The sequence below is a fragment of the Rhamphochromis longiceps genome, linkage group LG3 (genome assembly GCF_057381845.1).
Source record: "Rhamphochromis longiceps isolate RC_006_pf linkage group LG3, R_longiceps_female_GT1.1, whole genome shotgun sequence".
In the NCBI taxonomy this organism is placed as follows: Eukaryota; Metazoa; Chordata; class Actinopteri; order Cichliformes; family Cichlidae; genus Rhamphochromis; species Rhamphochromis longiceps.
Window position 1 is genome coordinate 28,854,529 of NC_140559.1, and position 18,890 is coordinate 28,873,418.

The following is an 18,890-nucleotide window of genomic DNA, read 5'->3' on the forward strand; positions in this document are numbered from 1 at the left end:
CTGGCCCCTGGCCAAGGGGTGTCAGTTCAGGTGGCCGCCCACGAACCCAGCGGCGCCGGCGAAGCTTGTCTGGAGGTCAGCCGCGTGGCAGGTGGACGCGGCGCGGCTGGCACGGTCGTGAGCCCCAGCTAACAGGCGGCTGGGCAGATGTTCGGTGTACGCCGGCCACTGGTTGGGGTGAGGCCGGTCTGGCGTGCACGTCCAATTGAGCATGCTCCCCTGGCACAGGGACCTCCATCTCCTCGCGCGGCCCCTCCATCACCACCACCACCGCAGCTCCAGGCTGGAGCAGCCCCTCGCGCGGCCCCTCCGTCACCACCCCTGCTTCCGGCTGGCGGGGACCCTCACATGCCTCCTCCACCACCAGCGATGGTGTAGCAAGTTCCTCCCACGCTGACCTCCAGCTCGGGCTGGGCAGGTGGGTGAGCTAGTGGTGGGCTCAGCAGTTGCTCCTTGTCCCTCCTCCGGAGAGCAGGAATGGGAGCCGGCCCCTGCCGGGCACAAGCTACTCCCACCCGAGGAGTGGGGAAGGGTGCGGTGACAGGCTGCGGACCGGCCACCCCAGAGGTGTCGGGGAGCACCTGTGGGGGTGGCGGCGGTGTCGGGCAGGACCGGATTACCACCGCCAGATCCTTCATTCTCTGCAGGTTCTGTTCTGTCTGGTCCTTCAGCTCTTTCTGCTGCCGGCGACACACCGCCGCCTGCTCCCGCTGCATGGCTGCCAGCTCAGCCACCATTTGCACCATCTCCTCTCTCTGCTTGCCCAGTCCTGAGTCTGCCGAGCCTCCCGTCCTGGGTTTCGGCACCACTGTGAATGACCACAGCAGACCAGGTAACATGAACATGCTTTGCACCCTTTATTTACACACAAACACACAGAGCTGCAGCTCTCCCGCTGCCAGCTCAAAATTACCACAGCAACCAACCATCGCATGATCCAGCGCTATGCTTAAGTCGGCGGGTGTATTCGCCTTCCGTGCACGGCACCGCAGGCAACGCCACATCTACGCTTTAATCTTTAGAGTGCTGTTAGGGGCCCGACTATTTTACATGATCATAGTTCCCACTAAACAAAGTATCTGAAATTCCGTGGTGAATATTTCAGAATCTTTCCAACTTTATTGTTATTTGGCAATGAAAAACTAATAGTATTTTGGTCTCAAACACTAAAACTCTCTAACACTAGTTGCTAAGCTTTATGTTGAAACAGTAAAGCAAGATCAAAACATTTTGCTGTCATGAAACCTGTTGTAATGCTAATACTAAATTCCAGATTCACATTGTTTATGTCAAAATCCCGATAGCTTACCAGGGAGAATATACTATATTTTTGCCTGGTCATGATACCAGTTGCCTGTTATAGCTGTGTTTAATGGCAACTAACTGGGCCGACAAAGGTCAGTGCAGCTCAGATGTGCCATATTCACAATGGAAGTCATTCGCTAAACCATCTGCATTGAATAATATCTATAATGTAAAGTTGCACACAATGGAATTGATTCATAGCAATGTGGCAACCAGAGGCCATAAGAAGTCTGTGACATTCAGTGACTTCAAGCGACTATGGCCAAAGTAACCACTGGCAATGGGAAATGGATGGGATCCAAGATAAACTTTTCTCATCTTCCAGGTGAGCAACTGAAGTATATAACAATGAAGAGTGAAGTCTATTGAGTTTGGAAAGAAAAGCTTCTGGACTTTCATCTAAGGAGCTTCTTCAACTCTAAGAACTGAAGGAGCTTCTTGGATGAGAGGTGAAACATCATCAACAAACTTAAAGAAGTTCAGACGCTTTTCTTTATAAGCTCCTTAGACTGCAGTGACCTGGATGACTGAGAGCCAACAGACAATGAATAGTGAAGAATATCTGTATTGTCATATGACCTGATAGTGAATAACAATAGAAGGTAACCTAGGCAACCAGTGGCCGGAACACTCACCAGCAACCAGCTGTCAGCTTCAAAGTAATGCGTGATGACCAAAATTGCTGTTTGATGACCAAACTTTTTTTTAGGTTGCACTCAAGTTTTAGAATTTTGTCTGCCTTCTTGTTCATAGAATGATACATTTTGTTATATCAGAATGTTGTTAATGCCCTTAAACATCTCACTAAATTCAAGATTTACTCATTTATTTATTTTAACCCTACGATCGTGACATCTTTTTTGCTTCTGAACCTGTTGTCATAATCTCAGGCATAATTATACCATTCTTTAGCCAAATGCTTCAGATATCTCATTCTAGTTTTCTCTTAAACAGTTGCTGGAATAGTTAAATGTTAGTAAGAACTCTGTGTTGGTGGTAGCTCCCTGCTGCAAACGCGATGTGTAGCATCTAGCAGGATGGCTACAATGCCAAAATGCTTCTCATTATTCTCAGTTTCTGGACAGATCTGCAGTATTGTTAAAAGCAGTGTAAAGGAGTCTACTTTGACAACGACCATATGAAAAAGGTTGATATTATTTACTGTTAAAGGTTCTCTGATAAAGCAACTTTTAAAGATCTGGACTCACAATTAGAGAGATGACTCAGTTTAAATAACTGAAACATTCCAGTAATATTAAGAGCTCTCTTCGAAATAGAGGACAGAACTACAAACCTATAATTACATGTGTTACTTGTTGAAATAGGCATCTAAGTATAGTTCTGGGTTTATGTCAAATCAACTGATAAAGGAAAACGACAACACCTTGGTCATCTCTGCTTTGAATTCTAGTTGTAATTTACCAGTCACACATTTTTTAAAACGGACTGTTTGATACTTATTGTACAGAGTTTAAGAATAATTTAAAAAAAAAAATCTTAGGGTTCTAGGGTTTTCTATCTGAGCATTATTTATGAACCAGCAGGAATCTGTGTTAGCATGGCTGATGCTAATGTGCCAGAAGTGGCTAACCAGCTAGCCTTTAGCTTAACATTCCTGTACTCTTGCTTTGTTGATGCAGTGTTGAGCAGAATACGTTAGAGTATTTAGTGCCTGATTACTGAATACCTCATCTTAAATGTAACATATAGGCTATTGAAAACAACAGAGAAATATAACATATTCCGAATTTTTCTAGAATACTCTGCCAGAAGAGCGGCTTTCATGTTAAACAGGTTATACTACAATGATCATTTTATACTACTAAAATCAACATACTAAGATCTATTAGCAGGTTAATGGTTTACATGTATAACGTGGACCATATTAAAATATATAAAATCTTTACGGTTTCTACCAAACTTTAGGCAAAATGACGGGTTTGATTGTCTGCTTGTTAAGTAATCAGGTATTAAACCCTGTTTCCAGGTATCAAAGCTCAAGACATTGAACTTAGGACCACAGTTTTTCATACTAAGCAATCCAAAACATGCAGTAACACACTGATTATTATTCATGTGTAGTGGATGGTGTCATCTCTGACTTCTAGGCTGATGTTTTATCTGTGTCCAGTGTTTTCTGTCTTCCATATGAAGTTTATATCTGCCAGCAGCGCATCCTCTTACATTTTTATTGAGAACAATTTAAGCCACATCCTACATCCTCATCCCTGTGCTGATGTGTTGATATTAGCCTACCTATTGCTCTGTAGCCAGCTACAAAGGAGTAGATCATTATGTCAACTAACCCAACTTCAGTGACCCTCTATATGTTACTGCTAGTTTCCATAGCAGTCTTCATTTGCATCTAGAAGTGCTGTATGTTTATAGTTTTTCAGAAAGACATCAGTAAGAACATGGTATACAGTCTTTAAATGACAACTATCTCAGTGACTAAAGTCAGCTTACTGCTAACTCTGCCAAACCCCATAGATCACTGTTTTAATGGGTGCCTGGATAATAAATTATAACACCTGGAAAACACCACACTGATAATTTTATCGGAATCTGGACCTTAAAAAAACAAAAACAAAAATGAATAGTGTTCAGAAAGGACATTTGGACCTGGAGATGGCTGATGAGGTTAGGCTTAAAAAGCAGATATAAAAAATCATGACCATTATAATTATATTTACAATCTTATTGCCTTCTCTTGCTAAAGTCTAATGATTAATCAGTGCATAACACATACCAGAGAAAGTCTATGCCACCTAAAATGGCACAGATACTTAAGAAGTGTGACAGAGGCAAGACAGAAAACAACAAAAACAAAATGCTTTAGTTGAGATATTTGTCAAGATAAAATATTTGATAGAAGTTTGATTGAAGGACGGGAAAACCTAAAGCTACTATACAATTCTTTTGAATAGTAATAATAATAATAAAAAAGGAAAAGTACTGGTTCAGACTAAACAGTATCTTCTATAAACTGTCAATAATACTGAATATAAAGGCAATAAGTTCTGATGGAACAATAAAATTTAAGGTTTCATCAAAGGAAGAGGTATCTACCCATCTGTCTGTCTATCTATCTGTGAAAGAGCTAAGACATCTCTTCCATTGCCAAAGCACATGCGTGAAAACAACAATACAATCATCAAATAAAACTTTATAATAATCTCTTTCCAGTCTTCAATTTTTTTTCTGCCATATACCTGCTTTTGCATAAATGTTACAGGTTTTTGTAAAAGACGGAGGTTTGGTTGGTGCAAACATATGTTCAGTGTTTTCTTTTTACTTTATTCTGTCGGTAAGTTCTGTGTCTGAAAACCTGATTTTTCTGAGTCTGCCTGTCGAATGTGTGTGAGCTGCATGCAACTGGACCGCTTCACGTCTGCTTTTTGAGATGGATTTTTTAAAAGTCAAAACATTCAAAAAGGGAAAAAGAGAAGGGGGAGATGTTCGTCCTGCTGGCTTTTGTCTTGCAGTGCAGTGAACCTAGGTTAACTCTGCTACTCTTCTGTTTTTTGTTGTTCAGTTATTGTACTCTTTGACCTGTTGAAAATTCATATGGCACTCTTCTTCAACTTACAAAGTGCTTTAAGACTTTTTGTATTTCTTTGAATGATGTTTTTATTTTTGCTTTTTTTGTTTCACTTCCACTGCGATTTGCCCTCTATGGCGACATGTATTCTAACCTCAATGAGGGACTTGTACAGTGTTACCCTCCATTTCCCCTGTTCACCTTGGTAAGAGTCAGACCTAGGCCACATTACCTACCTAAAGTCAGTTTCACCTCTCCAGTTGAGAGATCAGTCATGACACTCCAAACAAAAGCTGCAGGTCTCCAGTCTTTCCTCAGAGGTACAGCTGTTCTGAAAGGAGAAACACCGTCATTGTCTGGGGCTAAACTTGAGAAGCACCAGCTGGCAGATTCTAATATACTTTACATTTGGACTTCTGCTAAAAAAAAGTCATTTTACATTAATTATGTATTAATAAGCAGGTTAATAACCTAAAAGAAAGCATTTGCAAAATTGTATAAGTATTATTGGTGTCTTGTGATAACTGGTTGGAGAAATTACAGGCTTAATTATTTTCTTGCTAACAGTAGCTTTAGAAGATTTAGGGGCTTCTCATAGCTGATGGTTTCCACCAGTGTACAGCAACAATGAACTAAAAAAATATGTTGTATAATTTAACAGTAAGATACAATAGTTAATATCACCTCCCACTTCATTATGGACATCTGTTTAACCTCTTGTTATCCATATATAAAATCAACCAATCACATGACAGCAAATCAGTGCCTTTATGCACTATGACTATGAATACTTAGATAATGCTGAGGGAAGAAACAATATTCACATGGCTTTGAATGTGGCATTGTTGCCACACAGGGATCTCCAGGGTTTTTAAAAATGGTCCAAAAAAAGACAAAATATCCAGTCAGTGGCAGTTCCCTGAGTGAAAATGTCTCGTTAAGGTCAAAGGTTGGAGCTGATAGGAACGCAACAGTAACAGTAACACTGTGCCATTCCTTTCAGCTAAGAGTGGGAGACCGAGATAGCAATTCACATAAGCTCACCAAAATTGGACAATAGAAGAGGGGAAAAACATTTCCTGATCTGATCAGTCTCAATATCCGCTGTGATATTTAGACAATAGGATCAGAATTTGACATAAACAAAGCATCTTGCCTTGTATTAACAGTTTAGGCTGGTGATAGAGTGATATAGTGTGGGATATTTTTTTGGCAAAGTTTGAGCTCTTTCTACTAGGTGAGCATCATTTAATGTGACTGCTTACCTGAGTATTGATGCTGACTGTCTTCTGATGGGTGATCAGAGTTCATTGTATTCAAATGGTTCCCCACAGTTACCAGATCTCAATTTAATAGAGCATCTTGGGTGGAAGACGAGAGTCACATCATGGGGGCGTAACTGACAAATCTGCAGCAACTGTGCAATGCTTTCTTTTTATATGCACCCAAATAAATGAGGAATGTTCACAGAACCTCGTTGAATCTATGCCATGAAGAATTAATGCAGCTCTCAAGGCAAAGGTGGGTCCAACCCAGTACGGTAGTAGCAAAGTGTACTTAATAAAGTGACCAGTGAGCAAATATACTCTCTGTGCTTCAGAATTAGTGTTGGAGTGATGTGAAACCCCTGAAGCTACAGCCAGTTATCTCGGAGAAATAAAGAATTGATTGTCTTGCTTGGCTCAAAGACGGCAGCATACACCAATAAACTGGGCTTGATTGATCTATACTTGATTGATCAACAGATTAGGATTTGAGGTGTAGAGTGTCCACTTGCAAAAAAAATAAAATAATGTAAGCTACTTTCCTTTGTGCACCAAGGATGACAGTATATTTAAATAAAAATTGGTGTTTTATTTTTAACTCAAGCTGTTTTTTGCTTTTTTGAGGCTCCACCTGTGAGGTTTAACTCAAGCAGAAGGATTTCTCCCAAGGGAGCGGGTCTGCCTCTGAGAGCTGACCTGCTTCAAAGAAACATTTGCAAAACTAAATCTAATCTCTGCACCATGATTTTTGGGGTGTAATAATGTGGCCGGGGTCTGAACTGTGGCTGTGTTACATAATCATACTTTATGCCTTGTGGCTGTATGAAATGGCCCTATGACTTTGGAACCTGCTGTCCTCTGGTGAGCTACTTGTGTGTATGTTAATATATACACACCTTGTTGGTATTTATTTATTTATATATGTATTGTATGTATTGATTTGGTTATTTATTAATTTATTTATTCCTGTGTCCTATTTAATGGTTAGGCACCTGTGACATATTTGACGGTCGTCAATACATTGGTGTATGGTGTAGAGTATGGGAGGGGTAGTGATTGGGGGGAGGATGAAGGGGTATTTTGGGGGGGTTGGGGGTGGGGTTGGTCAATGGAAAAAATCTAGCTGTGATACTAACTCTAACTGTTGCTCTCCTTGTATTGGACAATGATATAATCTAAGACCACTGTATGTATAACTGCTTGTCGTGAAGATGAACTACAATGTAATGACAATAAAGATTAACACTATGATGACACGGCGCAAACAAGGCTCCAATCTGTTCTTCACAATGAGTCGATAAACGGAGGGATCAGACAAAGAGCTACAGCACCACTGACTGCACAAAAGTGGAACTGCATCAACAACCAGCAATGATTGCTAGTTTTAAAATCCTTCCTGTAATTTCATATTGGAAATGTTTCGGTTTGAGTCTATAGCACATAATTTGCAGGTCAAAGAAAAAAATGAATTCATGAGCAAACAGTTTTAATCTGCATTTTAATCACATTTTCTCAAAATTACTGTTAATATATTATGTTGTAAGTTAAAAATGATAACCACAATGATACATTAAGCTACAACAACGATAATAATAATAATAATAATAATAATAATAACAATAAATATAAATAAGTGAAGGCTATAGTGTGTAGTGAAAATGTCATAAAGTCATAGTGAAAGTGAATTATCTCACATGCCAGACATTTTTTGCTAGTGATAAGCAATTCTTCATTATCGTTTATATTAATGTGGAAATAAATGAGATATGATTTTTCTTTTAGAGTTAAGTTACTGCACGTGGTCGACTTTTTATATCTGTGTAATGATTCCAAATGACAGTATAGTGGCGCTGTAGAGTATTGTTTCCCTACTGCTGCCGTTTCCCTCCATTTACAAATCAATATCTGATATGTTCAAGATCACCTCAGAAACTCGAAATTTACATACTCAAGCTGAAAAAACTCAAACTGTCTATATCACAGGAAAATTGGTGAATTTATATAGCATCTAGTAAGGTTTAAGGAATCCAGCAGTCTTGAATCAGTTTTATTATCACTGTTTAAAAATACTGTCCGCAATTAAATGTTTTGGCCTATTTGTATTAATTTTTAGTCATTTTCTGTGCGAAGGCTAAATATCTGATTTATAACTCAGGCATTCAATGCACCATACGGCTTGACCCACTTTTCCACATGCGCCACTGGAGCGTTCCGAGCATGCGTCAAGCTAAAGCGAGTACACTAGAACCTAAAGGAGGTTTCGTGTGTTCCCGCTAAAATGAGATGAAACGTAGAACTCTCACACGCGCTGGATAATCTCAAGACGAAATAAGTGCATATACGTGGATGAATTATAGAGTGCATGGCCTGAAGGTAAAGTGTGCGAACCTCTGGGCGGAATAAGCCATGTTTCTACTTCCGCTATACCACGTAACCACAACTTTATTTTGAAAGCCGTTCCCGGAAATGACGAGTATCTATTGTGGCTAGCTTCACTCCGGTTCCGCGTGTTGATGCTGAACAGAGGACGAGAGAGAAAACAAGCTTTCCATAACGTAAAGAACCAAAGCCAGGAAAAACCGGAGGAAAATGGACATGAAGAAGAGGGTCTCCTTAGAGTTGAGGCACCGGTCGCCCTCGGAGGTGAGTCTCTCGGGTTGTGTGCTTCTTTATTGGAATTGATCTGCTGTAGACCGGCAGGAGGAGGGGTGGCGAGCACATGGCAGCGTGTCTGCAGCTTGAGGGGGAAAAAGTGATTAAAAAACAGCATATCTTAAAAAAGCAAGTTTAGATCTAAGCTAACACAAAGTCTGCGAAATTCTTGAATTAGCTGCTTCCCTTCAACTAAGTAGCTGTTATCGCCGCTCGCAAACAGCGCAGTCACGCAGTTGTTTACCACGTTGTTTTCATTTTATGCCCACGCATTTCTCGTTTTATTCATATTACTGATGCTCTTGAAAGTTATTAAAATTTAAATGAAAATCCCCACGCATGAAAATTAACTTAAAACCGCCTGCTTATCGGGAAATAAAAATATAATCGACGTCTTTCGGGCCTGGCTAATTCTAGAATTTCATTTATTTCGAAGTCGATAGATGGCATTTTAATTCTAAAACCCCCCATTGCGTATTAACATTTTATTTACTTGTTAATATTTTGTTAAAAATATTTTTCTGCAACTCACCGAGTCACTTTTTAAAAATAACTGTTTACGAAAACGCGTTTCCAGAGATTAGTCGGATCCAGCGAGCATAAACGCGCTAAGGGCGCGTAGCCAGCGGCGTGCTAGCGCTACTTTTATAAAGTGGCTGAGTCGTTGTGGTCCGAATTTACGACACTCGTTTACTCATATCATTTCTCATAGAACCACCGTAATGAGAGACATTTTCCGCCGCAGTACCTTATCATTTTGGGTCGATAAGTGAGGGCTCCGCAGAGCGGAGGGGCTGGTAATAACACGCAGCTAGCAACAGAGCTAACTAGCAGCGTCACGTGTTGCTACGAGTTTACAAACAGAGCCTCGGTCGGGCCCCGTTCCAACATGAAACCGCACAGGCGTCCTCTGTAGGATCCTAGTTTGTTTTTCTTTTGAAAACAACTGAAAATGACGAGATTTACAACAAATAAACTGATATACACCTAAAGTGTTTTGGTGGTTTTTGAAAATAACATATTGTATGTAATGCTGTTGTATTTCAAACATTACAAAAGGTTTAAATACTGAGGGCAATGTATGTACAGGTAATCTCTGAGCTCAATGCTCAGGTATTAGGCAGTGTCTCTCTCTCTTTCTTACTTTTTTCTCTCCTTTTGGCTGTCCCCAATCTCCCTACTGTGGCCATTTCAGAAGTTTTTGAACCAATAAAAATCATGGAAAGCTACTCTTGGAGTTGGTGTAATGTTTAATTGGGCTAATGTGGTTGGAGTGATAGGTTCAAGAGTGAAAGGGAATGTTTACTAGATTGTCGTGAGAACTGCTGCAATGTATGGTTTAAAGATGGTGGCACGGTCAAAAAGACAGTAGGCAGAGCTGAAGATGTTAAGGTTTCTGTTTTGAGTGAGCAGGTTAGGACAAAATTAGAAATGAGAACACAAGAGGGACAGTTCGGTTTGGAAGACAAAGTTGGAAAGCCAGTTGGAGGCTGAGATGGTTTGGTCATGTGAGGAGGAGCAATGGTGGATATACTGGACAAAGGGTGATAAACATGGAGCTGGCAGGCAGGAGGAAAGGAGGAAGACCACAGAGGAGGATGCAAAGTATAGGGTGATCAGTTATCAAGTTATTCCAGATTTCCAGCTGAAGCAAAATTCAGGTATGAGGTGGACACTTTAAGGTTTTGCTGTGGTGCCCACTAAAGGCAGCACTCAGAGAAAGGAAAAAAAATGTTGAAGTTTTGTCCACATTATTCAAATGAGTGAAAATTATTAACTGATTATGCTTTTTGTACATTTTAAATCTGGCTGAAAATAAATGTCACTACTACGACCGGAATACTAGCACATTAATTAATTAAGCCATTGCATATTTTTAATACAGACCACTATTTAATACTAAAAAGCTGCCGTATGTTATTGCCCTCTGGTGGTGACTAAAAATACTGCATCTTATAGACCGGAACTTCATCCATCTTTTATGGTGTCTGTGGGTATGCAGTGTTTTTCGAACTCTGTTTTAGGTACATATAGACTGAAAAACTGATTGAATGAATCATCAGTTTGAGGTGAAGGGACGTCTTTTTTTTTTTTTGTTTTTTTTTTTGCTTGTTTTCCACATGACCCCAAGTACTGCAAGCCAGTAAATGGGTAACTTGTGTCAGCTTAACATTCTGCAAAAGTCCTCCTGTTTATACGTAGGGGATGATTGGGTTTTATTACAAGGGAGGCGCTGTGATCATACAATGAAACACTGACATGTTTCAACGAAAACGCCGTGGAAACTCCCGTGTTCTCGCGCTGCTTCTGTGGGTAACCACGCTTTCTATTTGAAGTCACCTTACCCGTTAGGCAGTGCTCAGTACAAGGAAAATGAATTAGTCACATTGACCTCGCTATTTAATCAAACCATCAAGTGAGTCATTTGAGGTTACAGATTTGTTTCATGTCACCAGCTGACAACGAGATTACAGCGGCAGCTCGACTGATTTTTGCAGATTCTTCATCCACATGTAAACGCAGAAGTGGAGTTTCTGAAGAACTTAAACTTGGGAGAGTTTCGGTGATCTAAAAAGTTGTTTACATGTGAACAAAGGATCAAAACACACAGGGGAAAAAAACAAAACATAAACTAGGGCTGGGCAATATGGCCTAAAATCCATATCAAGATATAATTTAAAGCAGCGGTCTCCAACCCCCGGGCCTCGGACCGGTCCGTGAGTCGTTTGGTACCGGGCCGCAAGAGTTGAGGCTCGGTGTGAAATGTATGGTTTTCAGGGTTTTTTTGTTATCGTTTTTATCGTTAACTCTGTATTCCTGGGTCTTTTCACGTGTGTTATGAATAAATTTTCTTTTTTTTCGGTAACGGTGCTAGTTTTATTTTGTTGTATTTATCCGCGACACCTTAAAGGCCGGTCCGTGAAAATATTGTCGGGCATAAACCGCTCCGGTTGGAGACAGCTGATTTAAAGCATGTGCGGTAACGATATATATCGCAATACGTTCTTTTCTTCTGTATAACGTATTTTACACACTATAAGGCACACTTAAAATCCTTTCATTTTCTCAAAAATCAACAGTGTGGATTGTGTATGAATTCTGGTTGTGCTCACTGACCTCGAACTGATTTTATGTGGTACATGGCACTCAGAAATCTGTCAAAAATGTTTTAGTACGACTTTGGTAAGCTACGAAGCTGCACCGCTTGATGGATTGTTGGAGCATTACGGCTGCTGTAGTCAGGAGCCTCGCGGAGTAATCTGGGTCCTAAACTCCATCTGGTTCAGGTCCCAAAATCAAACGATCACTGCAGCATCACTGAGAGTTGAAAAACTGTCTAAATTCTTTCATCTGTAATAAAATGATCAGCGTTCTGCTCTACCAGGTGTAACAATTAAGTTTAACATCCAGGCATCCAGAAGTTAGCTCGCTAGTTTTCCACCTAAACACGATATAGCATGTTCTGACTGAGAGATTTCTAAACAAATTTAAAAAGTACAGCTCTGCTATCACTTCCAACATAAATGAAGACAGAAAACTAAACAGCAGTCACTTTTGTAGGGTTACTGAAGTTGGGCTAGCTGGTATATAATGATGTGCTACGTGATCACTAGCAAAACAGCCACGTTAGTTTAAGATTAGCACAGTAAAGCTGAAGGATGAACGCCAACTTCTTTTCCACTCGATAAAAGTTAACATGAGGGTTTCTAGTGGTTGGGGACAAATGCAGTCGCATGGCAGGATGCTGTAAACAGACCAAACCAGTCAGGAGAACAACTGAGATTATTCATCAACAATATGAGGTTAGTCATTAATATACTGCAACAACATGAGAATAGAGCAGCTGTGATGGAATGCAGCATTAATGAATAGATGGTAGGGAAGTGGAGGAAGCACAGTTTTTGCCCATATTCCAAAAGTGCTTCGTCTCTTTGATTTTACTGTCGCCCGCCATAATTTGCAGATGATGTTGTTTGCAGCCACTGCCATGCTTTCGACCAAAACAGGCGCAGCTTGATGACACCATCAACATGCACGGTAGAGCGGAATAGTCAAAATCTCTAACACTGGCCAAATTTATATAGTTTCTACCGTATACCGTTTATACCGCCCACCCCTAACATAAACCCTATGAATACCTGCGTATGTGTGGAAGCACAACTGCAGATTATTATAAGGAAGTTTTTATTTTTGCATAAACAAAGTAAGCAGAGAGGAAAAGCTCAACTAGATTAAACATACAAGAGCACACAGTGTATTCAAAAAAACGTTGATGTTTTATTATTTTTTTATTACAACATGCTGTTACTGTATCAACCATCACGCAAAAATCGAAAATGATATGTTGAAATCTGGAGGCTAAACATGAAACATTCAGGGTTAAAAGTGGCGAAGAGTCACAGAGTCAAACTGTAACCAGTTTAATGTGTCACTCTTCTCACATGCTGCTTAAAATAGAAATAGTGTTTACAGTTATCCACTCTTTCACCCGGTTGGCGACTTTGAGCCATGCTGGATTAACGGCGCGCTGTCCCTTCTCTCCCCTCAGGTCCAGGAGCTGGTCCTGGATAACTGTCGCTCGAGCGAAGGAAAGATCGAGGGAATCACAGAAGAGTTCTCGAATCTGGAACTGCTCAGCCTCATCAACGTCGGCCTGACCAGCGTCGCAGACATCCCAAAGCTGGCCAAACTCAAAAAGGTGAGAGGGCCTGCAGAGCGTCAGGAAACCAGATGTTCATGTAAATGTTTGAAGAAGGTGCAGATGTTCAGCTTTGCAGAGCTTTCAGTTCCTTTTCCAGCATGTTTTCTCTTTGTAGTTTCTGAAAGGTGATTCAAATTTGATTGTTTGGTTTGTTATTGGTGAATTTCTCAGTTACGTAGCCTGTGGACAGCTGCCTCTGGTATACTTTGCTTGCTTTTTGGTGCAGCAGAGGGTTGAGAAGCTTTGTGTTTGGCTTCAACTGTCACACAGTTTGATGGCTTTTTGTGTCTTTCTTTTTGTCCTGTCAGCGCTCTAAAAGTAAAAGACACTAATGATGTAATAATATAAAGCTGCGATATCACCAGGTTTTTAAAAATATATATATATATTTCTGTTTGATTTTTTTGATTCACAGCTTTTCTTTGTGTCTCTGCAGTTGGAGCTCAGTGACAACAGGATATCAGGTGGTCTGGAGGTCCTGGCAGAGCGGCTGGTGAACCTAACGCACCTTAACCTCAGTGGGAACAAGTTCAAAGACATCAGCACCCTGGAGCCGCTGGTGGGTGGAGTCTACATCGTTATTTAAAAAAGAAGTGACAGATCACTGCTGTGTGCTTTTGTATGTGAATAGGTTGTAACCATCAGTAAATCATATAACAGCATGAAACACAAACACATTTATATATGTATATATAAACAAACAGTTTCTATAGTAACAGCCAACATGGACGACAGTCAGCAGCTCTGTTATCCTTATACTGACATGTAGGTATACAATATATGTGCTGGTCTCAGGTGTCCATAATGCAGTTTCAGCTTGTAGTGACATAATAGTGCACGAGCTGTGGGTCGTCAGTATTATGTCCAAAGCAAACTTGCACACAGTGTGCTGTAGCCAAACGAGGGCAGCACTTTGTACTTCTTCATTAGTTCTTTGAAAATGTTTTCAGAAAACTGATCGGATGTCCGTCTTTGTCCCTCCAGAAAAAGCTGCCCCAGCTGAAGAGTCTCGACCTGTTTAACTGCGAGGTGACAAACCTGGCCGACTACAGGGAGTCCATCTTCAAGCTGCTCCCCCAGCTCACCTACCTGGACGGCTACGACATCGACGACTGCGAGGCCTCCGACTCCGAGGGCGAGGGAGACGGCGTCGACGATGAGGACGAAGAAGGTGAAGGTTTGATTTCTAGAAAACTGAGAGAAAATTAAAGCGACAGTAATATTAAGATAGTTTTTTTTATTTTGCAGAGGGCGAGTCAGAGGACTTTGAGGAAGAGGAAGAGGAGGATGAAGAAGACGTAGTGGCTGAGGAGGACGACGAAGACGACGACAGCGGTGATGAGGTGAGTTTGGAGTTAAATCAGTAACATTTACATAGAAATGCTGAAGAACGATGAAAGGAGGGGAAATGAGATGCGAAGTGTCTTCTGTTTATCTGACGTATTTGCTCGTCTGTCCTCCACATGCTGTCTAAAACCACTTTCATCACAGCATCACAGTCAAATGCCCTCTGTCCTGTGAATTTGGTGCATTAAGACTACAATAAGATGGAGTCAGTCTGCAATTTAATGAGGTTAAGTTGGCGTCGTTTACATGTTACAGTTCGTGATGAATCTCTGAAAAGTCCAGGCAGAACCTCAGAAATGTAACCAGAATGCAACCAGTTAAGTGCCATACTGCACAGAGACGTGTTGCAGACAGGTTGCATTCAGGGACACAAGAGTTGCTCAGTATTTGCAGCATGTTGGGAATCTGTCTGCATATATAAATAATTAATTCTAAACTCCTCGACAAAGTGACTGCAGGCACGCTGGGATTGGTTGGAGGCAGGTTGGCTCCCACCAGGAGACCCGTGCAGTTAAACACCCATATGGATAATTTATAATACAACAGCTCTGTTTGTTTATAGGTACACACATGTGCTTTCATGTAGTCCTCCAAAACCCGACAGGTGTCTGTAGGTTAAACACAGATTGCTTGGAAAGGAACAGGGAAGCTTGTGGTGCCCTTGATGAGTCAGGAGAGGGTCTCCTTAATTCTTGTTCACGAAAATTAAAAATCGTCATGTTTGATAACAAGAAAGGAAACTGGCTACACTTAAAAACAATACGGCGAGAAAACACGTACACAAAGTCTGACAAAAAGCTGTATGCCAAGCACAGTTTGCTATAACAACCCCACACCACTATAGGTGGTTCCAGTAAAAGCAACGAAAGGCAGGATTTGTTTGGTTCTTAGCAAAGTAAAACCATTCAGGCGTCACTAGTAAAACATCATCATGCTTTTTCTCATGTTCATGAGTAGAGGCTGGTCAGTGTTCTGTGCGTGGCTGAGTCGGTCAAAAATACACAGCTTTTGCAGCACAGTTTAAATGTTCACAGTTTACGTTCAGTAAACAGTAGTAAAACTTTGATTGTAGCTTGTGGTACATTAGTCTGCTCTGACTTTCCGAGCGGGGTAATCCCGAATTGAGGGAGCGTTCCACAACACATTTCCAACTGGGAACTCGGACTTTCCGACTGATTCGGAAGAGGCACTGTGAGTTTGCATCAGCAGTCTTTGTCCCTGCAGGATGGAGAGGTGAACGGAGATGTGGACAGCGAGGAAGAAGACGATGATGAAGATGAGGAGGAGGATGGTGAGTAAACCTGTATTTTTCCTCACTATTACTTCTCTTTGTTTTGAGGAACACTCGAACACTCATTTATATCTGATGGTGTCTGTTGAGTTGGTTCAGTCAGGTGTAGCCAAGTAGTAACTAATCAGCCAAATAAAAGACTCCCATTGTTCTTCCTGCAGATGAGGACTCGTCTCCAGCCAAAGGAGAAAAGAGGAAGAGGGACCCCGAGGACGAGGATGATGATGACGATGATGAATGAGGGCCTGCAGAGACCCCTCCCTGACCCCCGCAAACCCTGCTGACCTCTTATCCACTCAGTCTAAATGTCTCATCCCTGCTGCCAATTCTTCCCCCTCTGCCTCCTCCCACTTTCACTCTGGGCCACGTCCCATTTCTGACTCTGGTCTCCTCGCTTGTCGCCTGCCAAATTGACATCCGTTATTGTCTAAAACGCCTCATTAATTATTTTTTTATTTTTTTTTTTTAAATACTTTCATTTCCACAAGTTGAGCCAAATTTTTTTTCCCATTGTCATCAACAACTTACAGCCTCCATTTAGTCCTCTGTTTTTGCCGCAGTGTTATTCTTTTGGTTTAATGGCAGCACGTTTATTTTTTGTGAACTCAGGAAAGAAGAAAACACTTTAACAGAAAAGTATCTGTTTTCTCGTCCCACCATCAACTGTATAAAAGAGTTTGTTTAGCTATTAAAATAAGAAGCTGCAGAGAGATTCTCACATTTTTAGAAGCTGGAACCAGAGGATGTTTCGCCTTCTTTGGAAACCTGCAAATCTTCCATCAGAATATACAGCTAGACAGTTTTTTATTTGTTTATTTGTTTGTTTCATCACAGTTTACATTTAAAATGGGGGGGGGAAACAACCTAAACTTGTGCTAACAGGAAAGAAACCATCTGAACTCTAAATTCCAACTCTTGTTTGTGGGCAGTAAATGCATCACCAGTCTGGAAAAGCTCAAAAAAACAAAACGTTGCAGACTTTACGTCAGTTTTCCTCTTCCTCCTGAGAATAAATGTCTCTCCTTAACTTTTTTTTCCATTGTATGTGGGCGTGGTTTCTTTTATTTTTTTACAAGACAATAAAAACATGAGGAGTTAATAAATGAATTAATGAAATCTGAACCCAACTCCATTTCCTTATTCTTCCCCTGATGTCATCGGTCTGTGATGTAGCTCGTCGCTCTGATGACATCATTGTGTTAAAGCCAATCTTAAAAAAACAAAAAAAGCTACCCACCCTCCTCCCTCTTCCTGTTGCCAAGGCCAAACCTGCTCAGGGCAAACCGTGTTGTCTTTTTTTGCCAACAGAGCTTTTTAAAAGAAATATTTTTTCAGAGGAATTTGTTTTTGTTTAATTTTTGTATGGTTGTCTGGGGAAACGCTCTGCCTCTTTCCTCCCCCCTCTCCCTCTTTCTGCCTCCTTTAGTTTCTGTCTCCTCAGTAGAGAGCTCCAGATGTTCCTTCAAGCTTACACTGACTAGTCGAGGTTGTTTTCTTTTTGATTTGGTTTTTTTGTGTTTTACTTTCTGTAAGTTAAATGAAAGCAAACAAAAAATACATACAAAAAGGACTTTGTAAATAAAATCTTAACATTTTGCTCCTGGCTCTCTTGTGTCCTCGTCTCCCCCCGTCTCGTTTAGTCTTTTAAAGCCAGCGCTGCTCACAGTCAGTAGCGGTTTTTGACATGGGTGACATGGGCAGTTGCCCAGGGCGGCATCACGGGCATCGGCAAAAAAAGTTGCTCGTTCTCATGCTGCCCCGACATCATGAGCGCATATTGGGAATGGCATAGACACCGCTCTATTTTCTATCGGCCACTTACTGGAAGGGCGCCCTCTGTATGCGAGGTGCACCTGCTGCTTGGGGCACAGGGAGGAGAGGGCGGGGCAGCGGGTTATTCACTGGCTGGTTGGAGCAGCATCTAATAACCAACCCGCACTAATATATACAGATCACTCAATTATACATATCAAGGATTAACAGAGGTTAGGTGCTTGTTGGGAATCTCAGTCTCACTGAACGTGCTCCTGTGACTAGCCAGCATGTCATGGAGTGGGTGGGAGGTATTATCCATAATTGTCCTTATCTTGGACAACATCTGCCTCTCAGACACCACCCTAACGGAGTCCAGCTCCATCCCCACAACATTACTGGCCTTGTGGGTCAGTTTAGTCTGTTGGCATCTGTGACCCTCAACCTGCTGCCAGCATGCAACAGTATAGAGGATAGCACTGACCTGATACAACAAGATAACATTAATTAGTACGGATAGTGAAAACTTCTGTTTATGTTTGTTAGCCACTTGGCTATGATAGTAAACAGTAGACACTGATGTAGCTGACTGAATTTTTTGGCCAATTTTTTAGCACAATTGCAGTTGTGCGGACATATACACAGTGGACCAAATGGTTCTGTGACAAGAACCCCACAGGCTGAAATGCAGAGCAAAACCATAACAGAGCCGCCCCATGTTCTTCTATAGATCAGATTCATGACTCCATCAGATCTGTTTTCACTGATTGTTCAGTCCAGTTCTGATTTTTGTCCCTCAGCCTTTTCTCATCTTTGACGTTCTGTGTCAGGTCTGTGCTGGATTTTAAAACATTTATTTCCGCAAGCTGATGTGACGTCACAGATCAATCAACTTTAAATATGAAACACGATTAAGTCAGAAAACTGCAGTTCCTCTAATGGCCACTGGAGTGAGTCACTCATCACAAACTTTAAAGCAGAAACAAGAACATTTACAGCCTGGTGCGAAACACATTTTTGGTCTTCATAGCTAAA

General features: G+C 41.2%; 2 protein-coding genes across 2 annotated transcripts; one reads left to right on the plus strand and one right to left on the minus strand.

Annotated features, from left to right (window-relative positions):
* Positions 1 to 344: 344 nt before the first annotated feature.
* On the minus strand, positions 345 to 5,195 carry LOC146673849 (uncharacterized). The gene is made up of 2 exons (XM_085392265.1): positions 5,083 to 5,195; positions 345 to 808 (listed from the first exon to the last, which is right to left on the minus strand). The coding sequence occupies exons 1-2, from the start codon at positions 5,120 to 5,122 to the stop codon at positions 345 to 347; spliced, it is 504 nt and encodes a 167-aa protein (XP_085248391.1). The 5' UTR covers positions 5,123 to 5,195.
* Positions 5,196 to 8,596: 3,401 nt separating this feature from the next.
* On the plus strand, positions 8,597 to 17,700 carry LOC146673850 (acidic leucine-rich nuclear phosphoprotein 32 family member D-like). The gene is made up of 7 exons (XM_085392255.1): positions 8,597 to 8,754; positions 13,313 to 13,462; positions 13,902 to 14,024; positions 14,450 to 14,636; positions 14,714 to 14,808; positions 16,037 to 16,103; positions 16,265 to 17,700. Exons 1-7 carry the CDS (start codon positions 8,701 to 8,703, stop codon positions 16,342 to 16,344), a joined length of 756 nt encoding a protein of 251 aa, XP_085248381.1. The 5' UTR covers positions 8,597 to 8,700; the 3' UTR covers positions 16,345 to 17,700.
* The last annotated feature ends 1,190 nt before the right edge of the window (positions 17,701 to 18,890 follow it).

Bases quoted from the DNA above. Each gene is read 5' to 3' on its own strand.
- LOC146673849 (XM_085392265.1), bottom strand. From the start codon at position 5,122: ATGACTGATCTCTCAACTGGAGAGGTGAAACTGACTTTAG. The intron at 809-5,082 runs GTAGGTAATGTG...GGTCATTCACAG, and splicing joins AGAGGTGAAACTGACTTTAG to TGGTGCCGAAACCCAGGACG.
- LOC146673850 (XM_085392255.1), top strand. From the start codon at position 8,701: ATGGACATGAAGAAGAGGGTCTCCTTAGAGTTGAGGCACCGGTCGCCC. The intron at 8,755-13,312 runs GTGAGTCTCTCG...CTCTCCCCTCAG, and splicing joins GGCACCGGTCGCCCTCGGAG to GTCCAGGAGCTGGTCCTGGA. The intron at 13,463-13,901 runs GTGAGAGGGCCT...GTGTCTCTGCAG, and splicing joins AGCTGGCCAAACTCAAAAAG to TTGGAGCTCAGTGACAACAG.